The sequence below is a fragment of the Nilaparvata lugens genome, chromosome 9, assembly GCF_014356525.2.
Source record: "Nilaparvata lugens isolate BPH chromosome 9, ASM1435652v1, whole genome shotgun sequence".
NCBI classification, from domain to species: Eukaryota; Metazoa; Arthropoda; class Insecta; order Hemiptera; family Delphacidae; genus Nilaparvata; species Nilaparvata lugens.
This window is the reverse complement of record NC_052512.1, coordinates 21,353,213-21,369,284: the sequence shown is the minus strand read 5'-3', so window position 1 is coordinate 21,369,284 and position 16,072 is coordinate 21,353,213. Positions and strand designations below refer to the sequence as shown.

At 35.1% G+C, this 16,072-nt stretch overlaps 1 protein-coding gene across 2 annotated transcripts in view; it reads right to left on the bottom strand.

The window, feature by feature from the left end:
- The window catches only part of LOC111052006, a 469,556-nt gene that overhangs the window by 361,787 nt on the left and 91,697 nt on the right, over window positions 1–16,072 (bottom strand). For both annotated transcript variants that reach the window (XM_039435624.1, XM_039435625.1), the window contains exon 4: window positions 10,992–11,166. In XM_039435624.1, coding sequence (XP_039291558.1) covers window positions 10,992–11,166 — 175 coding nt within the window. The remainder of the gene's footprint in view (window positions 1–10,991; window positions 11,167–16,072) is intronic.

The window sequence follows — 16,072 nt, the reverse complement described above, 5'->3', positions numbered from 1 at the left end:
TCTTGTTTATATGACATTCAGCAGTACCCCCCCATACCCTAATTCCATATTGCAACACAGATTGTGCGTGAGCAAAGTAGGCCATTCTAGTAATTTGTTGCATTTTCAACTGGCTCATTTTGTAAAATTTATTTGTTAGATACTTGACCTTGTGACATAGAGATTGGATCTGGGAATCCCATCTCAGATGACGGTCAACAATTATTCCCAGGTATTTAACGGTTTTAGAGTCCTCTAGTTTAGGACAGTCGCAATCATTCAAACCTATTTTATTACATTTGATATTATGAATTTTCAAGTTTATTCGGTTTACAGGTTGAGTAGCAGCATTTGGTGTGAAGGTCATGAATGAAGATTTTTTATGATTCAGAGTCAGGGTATGATAGTCAAGCCAGTTCTTGACCCTGGAAATACCCTTCTCAGCTGATATTTTAGTACTCTCCCAGTTATCACCCGAAAAAACTAAAGTGGTGTCGTCGGCAAATGAGATTGTTTGACCATTTTGCAAGTCGAGATTCAGGAGGTCATTAATGTATAGTATGAATAAAATTGGTGAGAGTACAGTCCCCTGCGGTAAGCCGTAATCTAAAAGATTTTCAGTACTGGATTTATTTTCAATTGATAATATTTGAGAGTGACCTTCAAGGTAGCTTGTAAAAAGTTTCAGGGGCAAACCTCGAATTCCAATTCTATTGAGCTTTTCCAACAGTTTGGTGTGGGGGACAGTATCGAATGCATTTTTCAAGTCAATAAAAATTGCAATAGATTTTTTATTATTACTAAAATTTTCAGTTAAAGTTTTTACTAATAACGAAATAGCGTCTTCTGTGTTTTTTCCTTCTTGAAATCCAAACTGGTTAGGGTGAATCACCTTACTCACAACCATGTATTGTACTAGCCGCTTTTTAATAAGCTTTTCCATGATCTTTGAAAATCCACTTAGCAAGCTTATTGGGCGGTAGTTATTGGGATCGTCAACATCTCCCGATTTATGTAAAGGTATGACTTTAGCCACCTTGAACTCCTCCGGAAAGAAACCTTCTTCAAAGCATTTATTAATTATAATTTTTAAAGGTTTAGCAATATAGTGGGCAATGATTTTTAGACAGCTATTATTTATGTTATTAATTCCTGGTGCTGAGCTGGATTTGAGGTCTTTTATTGTTTTGATAATTTCTTCCTCATTTGTCGGGAAAAGGAAAAAGGAAATTGGGAAACCTATTCGTGAAAAACAGGAATTTTGACCAGTTGGAGGAGGGATGTTTTTATTTTCTTTATTCATCTCCTACATAATCTAATAAATCATTAATGAATAAGGAGAAGAGAATCGGCGATAATAAGCAGCCTTGTCTTAAGCCGCAGTAAGTTTCGAATTGCTGTGTTAGCCCCTTAGTGGTTCACACAGCCGATTGTGTGCATTTATATAATTCCTGTAACATTTTTATTAATTTAAATGGTATTCCCATGTTATTTAATTTGAACCATAGTGCCTTTTGGTTGATGACATCGAACGCAGCCCAGAAATCGACATACATGATACAAGACACCAGTTATCTGCCAGACTTAGTGAGAGACGGTCGCTTGTTTTTGGCTTGTTATCATCTACCGTTCGTTGCCTACAATGAACTGAAATCTACTAGTAGTCTAGCCGCACCGTGTCGTAAAATTTTGCATTTTTCCGAAAAATTGATATTTAAGCAAAACAATAATTACCAAAGTTGAAGTTTATTTCAGTTTTTATTTTTTGGTTGTACAGTACAGTATAGTCATGAGTTTGTGCAACATAAGTAACCTATCAGTTATCAGAAACAACAGAGAAAGAATTGTTTGTAGACAGTGCAAATCGTACTTCCATGGGAAATGTGTCGGGTTGGGTCAAACTGAGATTAACCAGTTGGTTAGTGGTTCCGGTTGATCCTGTGAAATATGTGAAAAATTGTTTAGAACTCAGCGTAGCAACAGTGATACGACACCAGTGCGAGTGAACACTGCATCAGCCGCAAACAATTCGGATATAACACTTGTATCTTTGAATGCTTCATTAGAAGATCTAAAGGTGTTGATTGTGAGCAATAATAGTCAGTTGCGTGAAAACTCATCAGTTTCCATCCGTACGTGTATGGAGAAGATAAATAAAACTGGTGAAGCTGTTTAAGGTTGGCTAAGCAAGCCAACATGTTGGCTAAGTTGGCTGAGCAAGCTGAAGTAATTGAAACTCATAAAGTGGTCATCAAAAATCTTTCCGACGAAAATGTGACTCTTCGCACGAGACTGGACGCAGTCTCATGTCAGATGGACGATCTCGAACAGTATTCGCGATAAACACCCTGGTAGTCAACGGTGTTCCATCTTTGGCTAATGAGGATGTAACAGAAACTGTTTTCAAGGTTTGCAAGTCTGTGGGAATGAACATTGCAAAGGATTCCATTGATGCTTGCCATAGGTTGAAGAAGAGGAATAACCGTCCCGCACCTGGTATCATCGTCAAGTTTGTGCACCGTGGAGACGCTCATGATCTGATGCATAAGCGAATGGTGAAGGGCGATCTGAATACTCGACACGTTGGCTTGACTGGTGAGTCTCGATCAATCTACATCAACAGGTCGCTGACGCCTAAGCGTAGGGTACTGTTTGCCAGGGCGAAACAGCTTCAACGTGATGGGAAGTTCAAATATGTATGGACTGATCAAGCCGGTAATATCGAAATAAGAATAGATGATGGCGAAAAGGCTTTCATTATTAATACCGAGAACGATTTTCAGATTTTTCTTAGTCATCTCATGTATCTAATTCCCATAATTGAAATTTGTTCCAATAGAGTATTATCAAATTCTATCTTCAATAGTGTTTACGGACTCAATTTTGCTAGCTGGGACTGAGATTATATTATTTACTTTATTCTATATTATTTATCATTCATCTATTTGTACTAAGATCATTGCATAATTTGTTGTTCATTATTGCTTTGTACTTGAATCAGTCAGATTTTAAGCACTTCTGAGTTTTAGTGTTAGAGTCGCCCTTCACCTTGTTATTTTTTGAGAGCAGAACTATAATTAAATACCTCTCATGAGTCTCTTGTAGACAGATGAAATTATATGAGTGAATAATAATAGCATCTGAGAGTAGAACTATTTTTATTATTATCTCATTCTTGCTTTTACATGGAATTGAATGAATATACATTTGATTGCATTGAAAAGGAGCAAGTAAAGTACTGTAGCAAGGAAGTATAACGTAAATTTTCAGTTTCGACCTTTAATTCCAATTCATTCAATCCAGTCTCATTTATTGATAGGCGGGGCAATAGTTACTTATTCTATGGCCTTTGTTTACCGACGGCTTCCTTATTATCAACGAACGCTACTGTCAAACTTCTTCATGATTGAATTTAGTTGACAAAAATTTGTGTACAGTGATGCACGAAGTGATAGGAGACATTGTTTCAGTTTTCATTACCATTTTAGTGAAGATATAATAATTGATTATTACGGAAGACTGTTTTTTCTGAATCCACATAGTAAATTGTGAGGTGAAGGAATTTGTAAGTATCTCTTCTTTTCTTTTTTTTAAGTATCGTAATTTTTTTTTCTTTTGGCGCGGCTAGCAGTGGTAATGAATAATTATTACTGATTTCAGTTAAAATCTTGTTCTTTTCTCTTTTTTTCTATGATTTTTATAATTGATTGTGTTTTTTTTTTTTGTGTAGTGGATGAGGATGAGGATTATCAATACTATATTTCTCTTCCTTGTTCTGAATTGAAGTATATTTCTGAATATAAAACCTTTTTCTCAACCAGGAATGGCAAGGACAAACTTACAATATTGCACATTAACATAAGAAGTTTTTCCAGGAATTTCGACGAGCTCCTAATTTATTTGAATGAATTGCCCAGAATAGATATAATAGTTTTGTGCTGGCTGCGAGGTGATGAGGAGGTTGAAATCGCTGTCGTATGGGTTTTGGAAAGAAATTTTGAATAAAAATGTTTTTGTTAAGACAACGATTTTCTGAAAATATTGATATAATTTATAAATTATTGATAATTAGTAATGAGGAAACCCTATTATTAATTATCCGGTATTCTCATCTAATGGAATGAAGTCAGGAAAAATTCAATCAAACACAATGAATGTTTAGAAATTTAAAACATTGAAAACATTATATACATGACAATATCCTAATATTCTAAATTGATAATGGGCCCATATATTTGTTTAATTAAGTCTTTCGTGAATCTCAATGCCGGAAAATATAATTTGATCATCACATTACCTCGGTCCCGAGATACGTTGCAGAGTATTTGGGAAATGATGTTCCTTAATTGCTTAAAAGAAAACAAAGCTTGGCAATTATCTCCTATTCTCCATATCCGTTTTAACCTGTTCTTCGTATGGAGTCCCTTGTCTCCTATTCATAATATTGTGGATTGATTTGGCAAGGATCGTTCTTCCATAGTCAATCGTAAATTAGTTTGCCACAACCATGGACCACTTTAATAGCGTGTTTGAGTACAGCTTAAATACAAATATCTTCATATGTCGAAAAATTCAAAATCACTTAACAAAATAGAAAGAAAGAAACTTGGAGTAAAGTGATTATTTACCAATAAATAATCACATCGTGGAGTTGTTGTTAAACGTAGGGATGCTTGCCGGCAACTGAATAAGGAGAATATAATTTCTGCCCTCTACCAATGCCTCGCACTGGCTGGGTGCTCACCCACAGCTGGCTCAGTAAGCACAAATGAATAAATGCTCTTTTTGTTCTTATTCTTCTTCCTAAATATGTTAATATTCATTTGCCATCTATATATATAAAAGCGAAATGGCACTCACTCACTGACTGACTCACTCACTCACTCACTCACTCACTCACTCGCATAACTAAAAATCTACCGGACCAAAAACGTTCAAATTTGGTAGGTATGTTCAGTTGGCCCTTTAGAGGCGCACTAAGAAATCTTTTGGCAATATTTCAACTCTAAGGGTTGTTTTTAAGGGTTTAAAGTTCGTCTTTTAGCATGTATATTCTTCTTCTACCAATCTCTCAATTATAATTGAAATTTCCATATCATATGTTACTATAGAACTATAATCTAGATAGAGTACCTCTTGGAAACAGTTGTTAACTGGCAACTAAATTAATAATTTTGTCAGGTTGGCATTAAGTTGAGTTGACTTTGTTAGGTTTGCACCAAGTTGAAGATTTAAATGCATTTATCGCGGATAATTGATTGGGCACTGCTACTTCAATCCTGGGAATATTATATTACTAGCTGTCAGGCTCGCTTCGCTCGCCATATCCGTTAAACCAGACGTTTAGTCTGGACCCCGACTGGATTGTACTAAAATATGATAAAAATGCTCAAATGAAAAATGCAGGCGAGCGAAGCGAGCCTGCTGATCTCATTTTTGGACGATCCAGTCGGGGGTCCAGGGAGGGGGAGCCCCCTGGCTAGACGGATATGGCGAGCGAAGCGAGCCTGACGGCTAGTATTATTATAAAGGAAAGGGAAATGGAATTTGATTATTAATCAAAATTCGTTTCAAGGTGCAGCCGATTGAGGGTTATGAAGTTATTTTTACCGATAAACTGAATGAGTTCAAGTTCTGTTTTTTGTCAAATTTTCTATGTGACATATATATCAGCAAGGCGATATACTGTTCAGCATACTCCAAGAAAATTCATTGGACATAAACTTTTTTTTAACTTCTATTGAAAACACAAAGAAAGTTCTGCAAGGGAAAAGGAATGATGAAGAGTTCTCCAAGTATTTTGAATTTCAACCTCCTCATCGCCTCGCAGCCAGCACTCAGACAAAACTATTATATCTATCCTAGGCAATTCATTCAAATAAATTAGGAGCTTGTCGAAATTCCTGGAAAAACTCCTTATGTTAATGTGCAATATTGTAAGTTTGTCCTCGCCATTCCTGGTTGAGGAAAATGTTTTATATTCAGAAATATACTTCAATTCAGAACAAGGAAGAGAAAGATAGTGATTGTATTGATAATCCTCATCCTCATCCACTACACAAAAAAAACACAATCAATTATAGAAATCATAGAAAAAAACGAAAAAAGAACAAGATTTTAACTGAAATCAGTAATTATTCATTACCTCTGCTAGCCGCGCCAAAAAAAAAAAAAAATACGATACTTAAAAAAAGAAAAGAAGAGATACTTACAAATTCCTTCACCTCACAATCTACTATGTGGATTCAGAAAAAACAGTCTTCCGTAATAATCAATTATTATATCTTCACTAAAATGATAATGAAAACTTGAACAATGTCACCTACCACTTTGTGCATCACTGTACATATAAATGCAAATAAAAAAATTCTTTAATATCTCAAATATCACAAGGATTGTTAGCATTCACAATACTGTGAGCAATCACATATATTTTTATTAATACTGATATGTGAAACTTCAGGTCGATTCAGAATTTGACAAATTAGAACCTGTTCAGTCTATAGGTTCAATAGATATATTTCAAACAAATATTAATATTTAACAAAAATAATCATTTAAAATCTTACAGAAATGGATTTGTGCCATGCACAGAATTAAGCTTCCTATGGATATTGAATTTATTCATGAAAATAGTTCTTATCAAATATATTATAGCGTTTGACACGTTGTAAAATTTTCAAACTTGAATCAAATTTATATAGCGCTTTTAAATAATTCCCAATTCACTAAAAAGGCCTTAGTGTTTGTAAGCTCATTAAAATCTAAACACTCACTCAAACTACGTTTGCTGAAGTCCTTGTAGAATAATTAATTATCTACAATAATTGATTAGTCAAATCCTTTAAACTCTGCTGGGCTCAGGTACAATCGCATGTAATTTTCTATCAGTATTAAATATATATATATATATATATATATATATATATATATATATATATATATATATATATATATATATATATATATGGGAATATTTTACAATTAGGAACTCTTAAATATTCACTGAGTTCATAAACAATCAAACATTAATTACAAATACTTAAACGTTCAAAAAGGGACTGGCTTGATGCTTTAAAAAAAATAATTGAAAAGAACCCTATCCTCATGTGCTGCCATATCGGTCGGGATCACAAGCCAGAGAGCATTTCTTGGAAAAATTTTCATCTCTTCCTCTAAAATTCGTTAGCCTTCATCTGATTGGTTTTCTAGTCTTTGTAAGACGTGATGTGATTGGCTATTCAAGATTCAGGGTTTCCTTAGCTTTTGTTATACAATGATGAATAAGATTGGTCTTAAATTATATAATAGACAGTGAGCATTTCAATTAAATAAATCTTAATATATGCCAATATTATTAGGATGTCCTATTCCACCCTCTAGGTTTCCTAATAATTGCGAAGTATTGCTACAACGCAGACTAGCTACAGCCGGGTATGGGTCGGGGTCAGTGACCGTATTGACTGGTGGAGATACCGGACCTACACTTCTCCCCCTAACCTGATTATTTACCCTCTGTCTTTGTCGGGAGGTGATTTAGCTTGAAAGGAAGAGTGTGTGCCCGTGCCGATGTTGGCCGATTCGGCCCTCGGCTCTTGGAATTCAAGGACGTTCTCAAGCTGTACCTGAGAGCAGGAAGTGTCGCAGTCTGTGACTTCGACAAGGACGTTCTCAAGCTGTACCTGAGAGCAGGAAGGATTTTAGAATAGGGAAAGTGAAGAGGAAGAAAGAGAAAAGACGTTGTAGTCTGGGGACTTCGACAAGGACGTTCTCAAGCTGCACCTGAGAGCAGGAAGTGTTGCAGTCTGTGACTTCGACAAGGACGTTCTCAAGCTGTACCTGAGAGCAGGAAGGATTTTAGAATAGGGAAAGTGAAGAGGAAGAAAGAGAAAAGACGTTGTAGTCTGGGGACTTCGACAAGGACGTTCTCAAGCTGCACCTGAGAGCTGGAAGGATTTTAGAGTAGGGAAAAATGAGAGAGAGGAAGAGAAAGGATGCCGCAGTCTAGAAACTTCGGCGAGGAAGTCCTCAAGCTGTACCTGAGAGCTAGGAGGATTTTAGATTAGGGAAAGTTAAGAGAGAGAAAGAGAAAGGATGCCGCAGTCTAGAAACTTTGGCGAGGAAGTCCTCAAGCTGTACCTGAGAGCTAGAAGGATTTTAGAATAGGGAAAGTTGAGAGAGAGAAAGAGAAAGGATGCCGCAGTCTAGAAACTTCGGCGAGGAAGTCCTCAAGCTGTAACCTAGAGCTAGAAGGATTTTAGAATAGGGGAAGTTAAGAGAGAAAAGAGAAAGGATGTCACAGTCTACTAACTTCGACAAGGACGAACTCAAGCTGCACCTGAGATCTCTAGGAAAGGATTGGGATTTCCCTACATTGAATTACAGCGAGTCTGAATTTGCTAAATAAGTTAAAATACAGGGCCACTTAATGATATGAAAACTAAATAAGGAAAATTCACCCTTAGAAATTGAGATTACCTTATTACAGAAGAGGGAATGCACACAAGTGATCAGTCCTAACATACAGTTACCTGAATCACTGCAGAACTAAATACGGAGAATAGCGAACAGATTCCCGCACTAAACTTAAAAATGTCATGAAGCGACAAAGTCGAGACTTATAGATTAAACTCTCAAAAATGATTGGCAACAATCCGCAAACGATGTGGAACACACCGTAAACAAACCGAATAGGGCCTAGTTAAATTTCCGACTCAACTATTTGTAGCACAAACTTGAGATCCCTTACAGGTTTCAAAACCAAGGATAACTTGTTCACCCCCAGTGATACAAATTTAGGAAAAATAACCGACAAGAAAAAAATCCCCAAGGAAGTTCGCTCAGAGAACGCTCAGAGTGGTAAACAAGATCTGGAAATTTCTGGTTATGATGAATCTGTTGCTGATGATTTATAGGGGTTGACGGCAATGGCGATGATGTACATACACAACTACAAGTCCAACAAAATATATCTGGCAGTCGACCCTATTCTTATTCTAAAATAGAATAAATTCGCTAAATTTTACCCTAGACGACGGCTCTCCATCCGTCACAAAGATTCACTTTGTGACAATATAATATTGAATACATTTACTTTTTTATGTGAGCTTTGTACACTCTTGCTTTTACATATGTTTTTAGATACCGATAAATATTCAAAATAACATAATAATCATTGCTTTTACATTACACAAACCTCCCTTTAACATATTATAATATTTAATAATTATCCAAATAGAATATATTTTTAATTCATAATTATAGTTGAGTGATCAGTCAGCTGATTTGCTCGCATAATAAATCAATAAATTGTCGGCTGATCTGAGATCATTTGACATGCTAAATCAAAACAAAGAATCCCAACCTCAAATCATGCGAATGTTTTTTATAATCTGCCAATAAATAACTAAGTCGCTCTATAATTTTATTTCTGCCAAAGAATTCAAACTAGTGCATAATTATATTTTCCATTGTTCTCTTATCACTTTATAGATAGTATGACTGCTTCTTATCAAAAAGAAGATTCAAATTTATTAGAGTGTTACCTTGACTAGGCTAACTGTTCTTTCAGTTTCATAATTCAAGTTTGCTTTTTCTGAATTATTTTATTGTGTCAATTGGATCATCACAGTGTGTGTGTGTGCGTGTGTGTGTGTGTTTGTGTGTATGTGTGTATGTCTGTGAACACGATAACTCCATCCCTAATCAACCGATTGACTTGAAATTTCAAACTTAAGATCCTTATACCATGAGGATCCGACAATAAGGAATTCAATAAAATTCAATCCGAAATGTTGGGAAAAATGGTGAATAATGGCTACTAAATAACCATGTTTTCCACGGTTTTCTCAAAAAAGGCTTTAACGATTCTCTTCAAATTCATACCTAAGATATCTATTTATAGGCCCTATCAACTGACATGAGTCTCATTTCTGGGAAAATTGCAGGAGCTCCGTGATATTCTTGAGAAAAATGGCGGATAGTTATTAAAAACCATATTATTCACGGTTTTCTCGAAAACGGCTCCAACAATTTCCTTCAAATTTATACCTTAGATAGCTATTTATAAGCCCTATCAACTGACATGAGTCTCATTTCTGGGAAAATTGCAGAAGCTCAGTTATATTCTTGAGAAAAATGGCCGATAATTACTAAAAAACCATGTTTTTCACGATTTTCTCAAAAATAACTTGACCGATTTTTTTCAAATTCATACTCTGTATAGTCTCCTTTCTGGAAAACTAATGGGGGTCCACCCCATCCTTGAGAAATGGACTTTGTAACCTCCTTCTCGTGCATGAGGTAGGTAGGTAGAGCAATTCATAAAAAGAACACATAGTCGAGATATTTCATCTGTAAAACAGCTGTTTTCACGACTTAAACAATATTGTATATACACATATACAGAAGTCTGATCGTTGTTTAAAATATTTTCCGCCAATCATCATTATGTTATTCCCCTAAATTATTCTCGTTTAAGAATGGGGCCTACAGTTCAATAAGCAAGGAAAGTTGTGTGAGTGTACCACACCAGATTTTTACTCCAATATTGGCGTATGGAGGAGGCTCCTCCATAATGAATGTTTTATATTATCCGTGGAATGCAAAATTTCAAAAAACCCTGTATATACGTCGACGCTCAATTTAAAATGGAACATACCTGTCAAATTTCATGAAAATCTATCACCGCGTTTCACCGTAAATGCGCAACATATAAACATATGAACATTAAAACATTCAAACATTTAAACATTAAGAGAAATGCCAAACCGTCGACTTGAATCTTAGACCCCACTTCGCTCGGTCAACTAGAATGTATTCTAGGTACATTATAGTTGATTCTATTGAATCATGCACTGAAAGAGATAGCAGGATTGATCTCGTCAGCTGATTGATTTCAAATTGTAATGAAAATTTCCATAACGGCTAGGAACATTGTGTGATTGCGCCACATCAGATTTATATTTGTTGTGAATGAATTGAATTGAACGGAAAGATTGACAAACACTTACCAAATCTCCATTTCTTTCCATTGTTCGTTATGTATTTGACATCTTTCACTTTTGCAGAATACTTGTCAATCGACTCATAGTTGACTCTTTCCACCAGCACACCATCATAATACTTCACTTCGCTAACATTCGATGTACTGATTACCTCGTTAACAACTCGCTGTATATCTGCTAACTGAACAGAAACAAAATCATTATATCAGTATCTTTCTGAATGAAGACCTTGTCATTGTAAACAGAACTGGGAGGAAAATAAGTCAGGAGAATTGGGTGGAAAAGGTCAAGAGGAAGGAGAAGCAGAAGAAGAAGCAGGAGAAGAAGAAGAAGAAGAAGCAGAAGAAGAAGCAGAGGAAGAATAAGAAGAAGAAGAAGCAGAAGAAAAAGAAGAACAAGAAGAAAAAGGGGTACTTTGAGAGTATTTTGCAGGTACTTCGTTTTCTTTAGTTTTGGACGCTAATTTCCAACCGATAATCATACCAAATTGTTCAGAAAGGTTTGGGTATCTCGCGCCTTACCTAAAAATTCCAATTTCTCAACTATAGAATGACTTCAGAAGTCGATGAACTTAGAAAACATTTTGGCAAAGTTTGACGTTCATGTGCCGACCACTGTTTTAATTCAGGCCTTCTCCCAAGTCATAATAGTAAATTTAATACGCAATAGGCTGGAGCCATTATTGTAAGTGAGTTAGCGAAATTGTTTTCTCTCTCTATGATGAACGGCCATGACTTCAAATTTCCCAGGATATATATTTAAAAATTCTGGCTCCAAATCGTCGAGGAATGTTGATTATGGAATTATCTCTTAAACTTAGCCTTCCTATCATGACATAGAGTGCGATAAGGAGTAAAACAGCAAGACATTACAATTATAACAAACTAATGATTTTGCAGTTACTATTTGGTCCTAAGGCCCTTTGCACACTGGGCCACAATGGAAGCGCTTCCACCATGTGGTAGCATTGTCTCTTATTATTTTGTCACTGCACACTAGAGCCACCACCCACCGGCCACCAGCCACCAGCCGAGCTTCCAGGAATGTGGCGGCTCGAGCCACCGAATTTGTTAGCCACCAGACTGTCGCGCCATCACGTCATACCATTGAGTATTATCTGTCATTGCACACTAGAGTCACCAGCTACCAGCCACAGGAAAATCATCTCGAGTTCAGTTTCAATTCAAACCAAGTTCAGTACAATTGTCTGTTGAAGTCGTAATGAATAGTGAACAATTTGATACAGAAAGGTTCATTCTTGAAGTAGACCAGCTATATGGGACATGTCTTCAAAATTATTCGCGGATCGGGATGTGAAAAATTCTTGGAGAGAGCTGGTAAATCTTTAAATTGAAAAATAAAGCCTCATGTAAAATGAACAAAATTTATTTGGTAAGTTAAATAACCATTTTCCTCAAGCATTATTCATTTTAATAATTTTTCACTATTTTCGTGTGTAATCAAACAAAAAAACATCAGTCCTTTAACATGAAATATCCATATCATAAATTTTCAAAATATGGGTTTCAAGGTTATATTTCTGCTTGTCCCATTTTGGGGATGTTTGCATCTTTGTGTTTATTAGTTAATAATCAAGCAGGTTAGTTAATAATCAAGCAAGTTACTAATCAGTCCCATTTTGGGAACGTTGGTAACTTTGAATTAAAACTTTTCCAATATTTATATTGGTAGTAGCTTCATGAATCATAGGACAATTATATTTTGTGATGTTGGCAGAGTGCTTCTTCCACGTCCATTCTTCAACTGATCATGAGTTAACTAGTGAACTGGAGTGATGAGTCAATCGGTGGCTGTGTGGTGGTGGCTGTAGTGTGCAATGCTATCAAATTTTGATGGTGGCGCTTCCAATAGGAGACCTGTTTCTAAATACACTAGTGGAGCGATTCCTCAGCCGAGAGACCAGATTACGTTTCGGAGGACACTTTGTTAGGAGCACTACAAGAGTGAAGATGTAGTCGATTTGTTTTGCTTTTTTTGGGCGAGTTTATAATATTATTAGCTAATGTAGGAGTTAGTTTTTTCTTATTAAAGTTTTAATTCTCTAGTAGTGCCATGTCCAGGAAAGTTTGATTGTATCTCTTCATCATTTACGAATAATTATTGTTTCTTAAAATAACCGCTAAGGTACGTAAAATATGGTTAAAAAAATAATTTAACGAATTTAATTAATTGAGACTTCCATGAGAGTATTATATCAACGAAGCCTGTTATTGTTCAAGTTAATAATATTGATTGAGAATAGTCAGTCCTTTATTTGTTTTTATTAGTGATGGAAGATAATAATTATAATTTATTTTTTCTAAAGAAGTACAGAAAGTAGAGAAGGAAGTTTTCAGTTATGTTACATTTGAGTTATTGTTTCTGAAGATATATTATTGGAGAGAAATGCTGAAAGTCAGGAAGATAGTCTTCAAATTGGAATGTTATTTTTAATATTATGTTTAGTTTGTGAAGGGAGATCCATTAATATTCTGGTACAAAGAATCTGTAGTTTGAAGGTAAAAATCTATATAAAATGAGGATTCGAATAGAATGAGAGAATTGAAATAATGTGTAAGCAATAGATAACTCCTGTTTCAGCTTCTGATGAGTTGTAGGAAGAGATAGAAATTAATGCTGTAATACATTTATTTACAGCGGTTCATGGGTAACCCCTGAGTTCAAAAAAGTGGTTTTTGGGTATTGGTGTGTGTGTGTGTGTGTGTGTGTGTGTGTGTGTGTGTGTGTGTGGTGTGTGTGTGTGTGTGTGTTTGTAAGAGGGGTCATACGAGGAGAAATTATGCTCAAGCACAACATGAAACGGTGAGCGGGGTGCGCCCGTTTCGTACCTCAGTGTGCATCCACTCAAAACGACTTCTAGGACTTTTCTGAATCCGAATCTTTACTTTGCACACTTTTTTCCAAAATCACACCGTTTCGTATCTAGAGTTCACATACTCATGCTTACAGAGAAATCCACCAGATCCGTGCCACATTCGTCATACACACATTCATCATACACTCTTTCCGGTTGGACCTACTAAATGGGACTCTGAAGTGTGTATGCTCCATGAGTATGTAGCCTACGAAATGAGATGATCTGAGTATGCCTTTTGAGTTAATATCCTATTAAATGGGGTACATAACCGTTATTTATGTTCACATATTCGTTATTATGCTTTGAAAGTGGAAGTCTACAGGTTCATTCTTTCAAAGGAAGTCACTGAAAATTGGCAACACTGTCTATAGTCAAGTCAATGGATACATTCAGTGATAACTTCTACTGCGAGATCTATAATGGATTCTCTACACTTTCCACACCACGTGTTATACAGACAGAGACACAGGATATCAATAACAAGCCCTATTCAAAAAGATAACAATGATTCAAAAACCTCGTAACTTTCCCTTGATGTTTCCAGCAAATTTAAGGGAGTGAAGCTAGAACTCTTTACAATCTGAAGCGTTTTTTTAATTTTTTTAAAAAAAGATTCAATTCGTTTCTGTCTGATAATTCATAACGATATCCATTAATTTTTGCATCTATTTATGAAGTGATACAAATTAATTGCAGAAAATTCCGGCAATATTCAAATATGCAGTTAAATTTTGGACTGCGATTCAATTCGCCCCAAAAATAGCTAGAAAATGATTATTTATAGCCCTTTTTTCAAAATAATCCGACATTTATTATTTAAAATGTTCGTTCAAAAAGCTGAATAATATAGCTCTTCAATTGGGTTTAACAAATTTTCGTTTCTGATACACGGATTTCAGTAGGCTACATACTACGGTACCATACCTAACCTTCATCATACTTGAAATACATCTCTTATGTTAAGGAAAAGTTTTCAATATTTCACCGATTTAGGAATTTGTCAGTGGAACAATATTGTATGTTAGCTATATTATTGTATTGATTTCATTTAAAATCAAAAACTCTTAAATCATTTTATAACATAATAATTTAACTCACCGGCGGCAGTACCATAGTGTTGTATAGTAGATGATTTTCAGTGTTTAATATCATATTTAAAGATGACAAAAACAGCTTTTCGAAAATTTAAAAGATTGAGAATCAATAAAATTAATGTTGTTATTCAAAACTTAACAACTCACAATAATATAATATCATCACAGTCGCTATAATAAGCTGCCAGCATTTGTATCAAAGCTCCGGTATCGAAACATGAGCTTCCTGTATCGAAACACATATTGCAACACATTGTTACCAGTGTATCAATTTCTCTATGAGCTTCCTTTATACAAACACATCTACAACAATGTAGATAATGTCGTATGATGTTCCATGAATCAAATTTAAACATTAATTCTGAAAATTTTAGAAAGAAAATTAAAATTTCGGCTTCGAGTTGCACGATTTTGATATTTTTAGAATCTATGTTCAAAATTTGGAGATCTAAATCATTCCCGTTTTTCCGGTATGCAATCCACAAGTTGACATGTTTTGATGCGAACAAACGAACACACGAACAAACACAACCCCTACTCTCTCTACATTGTAGAACTTGCTATAATAAGAGTATGATGTATCAGGAGTTGTCTATTATAGTAAGGGATCATTTCTTGAGTATACTATATGCAATCTCCCTTTTTATTCGGATTAGTTGTAGGCTATGTACAAATTGAGAAGTTTGTTTTGATATTCATAGAATTGACGAAATTTATTCCATGTTAACATTTCAATAGTGAACTCTCAATAATATTATTATTCTGTAATCGATAATGAATTATTTGAAACTTCCTTGAACTCTAAAGCTGATTAATGCAGTTGAAGATTGATATAATTATGTATGAAACAATAATTGAACTTGTGAGAGGTAGAATCGTCTACATTTCAAGTCAGATTGGAAGCTTTAAATTTGAAAGAATTCTCTAATAAAGGGCTGGTTTCCGAGCTCGGGATTTAGCTAAGTTCACTTTTGATATGGTTCACTGTACATTTCAATATAAACGTTTTCAAATTATGATAACACTGACACAATATTGTTGTATAAGCTGTAAGGAATGATTATGGAATTTCCACAGTTTCAGATGTTTCACTTGATTATAATTAAGTTGTATTA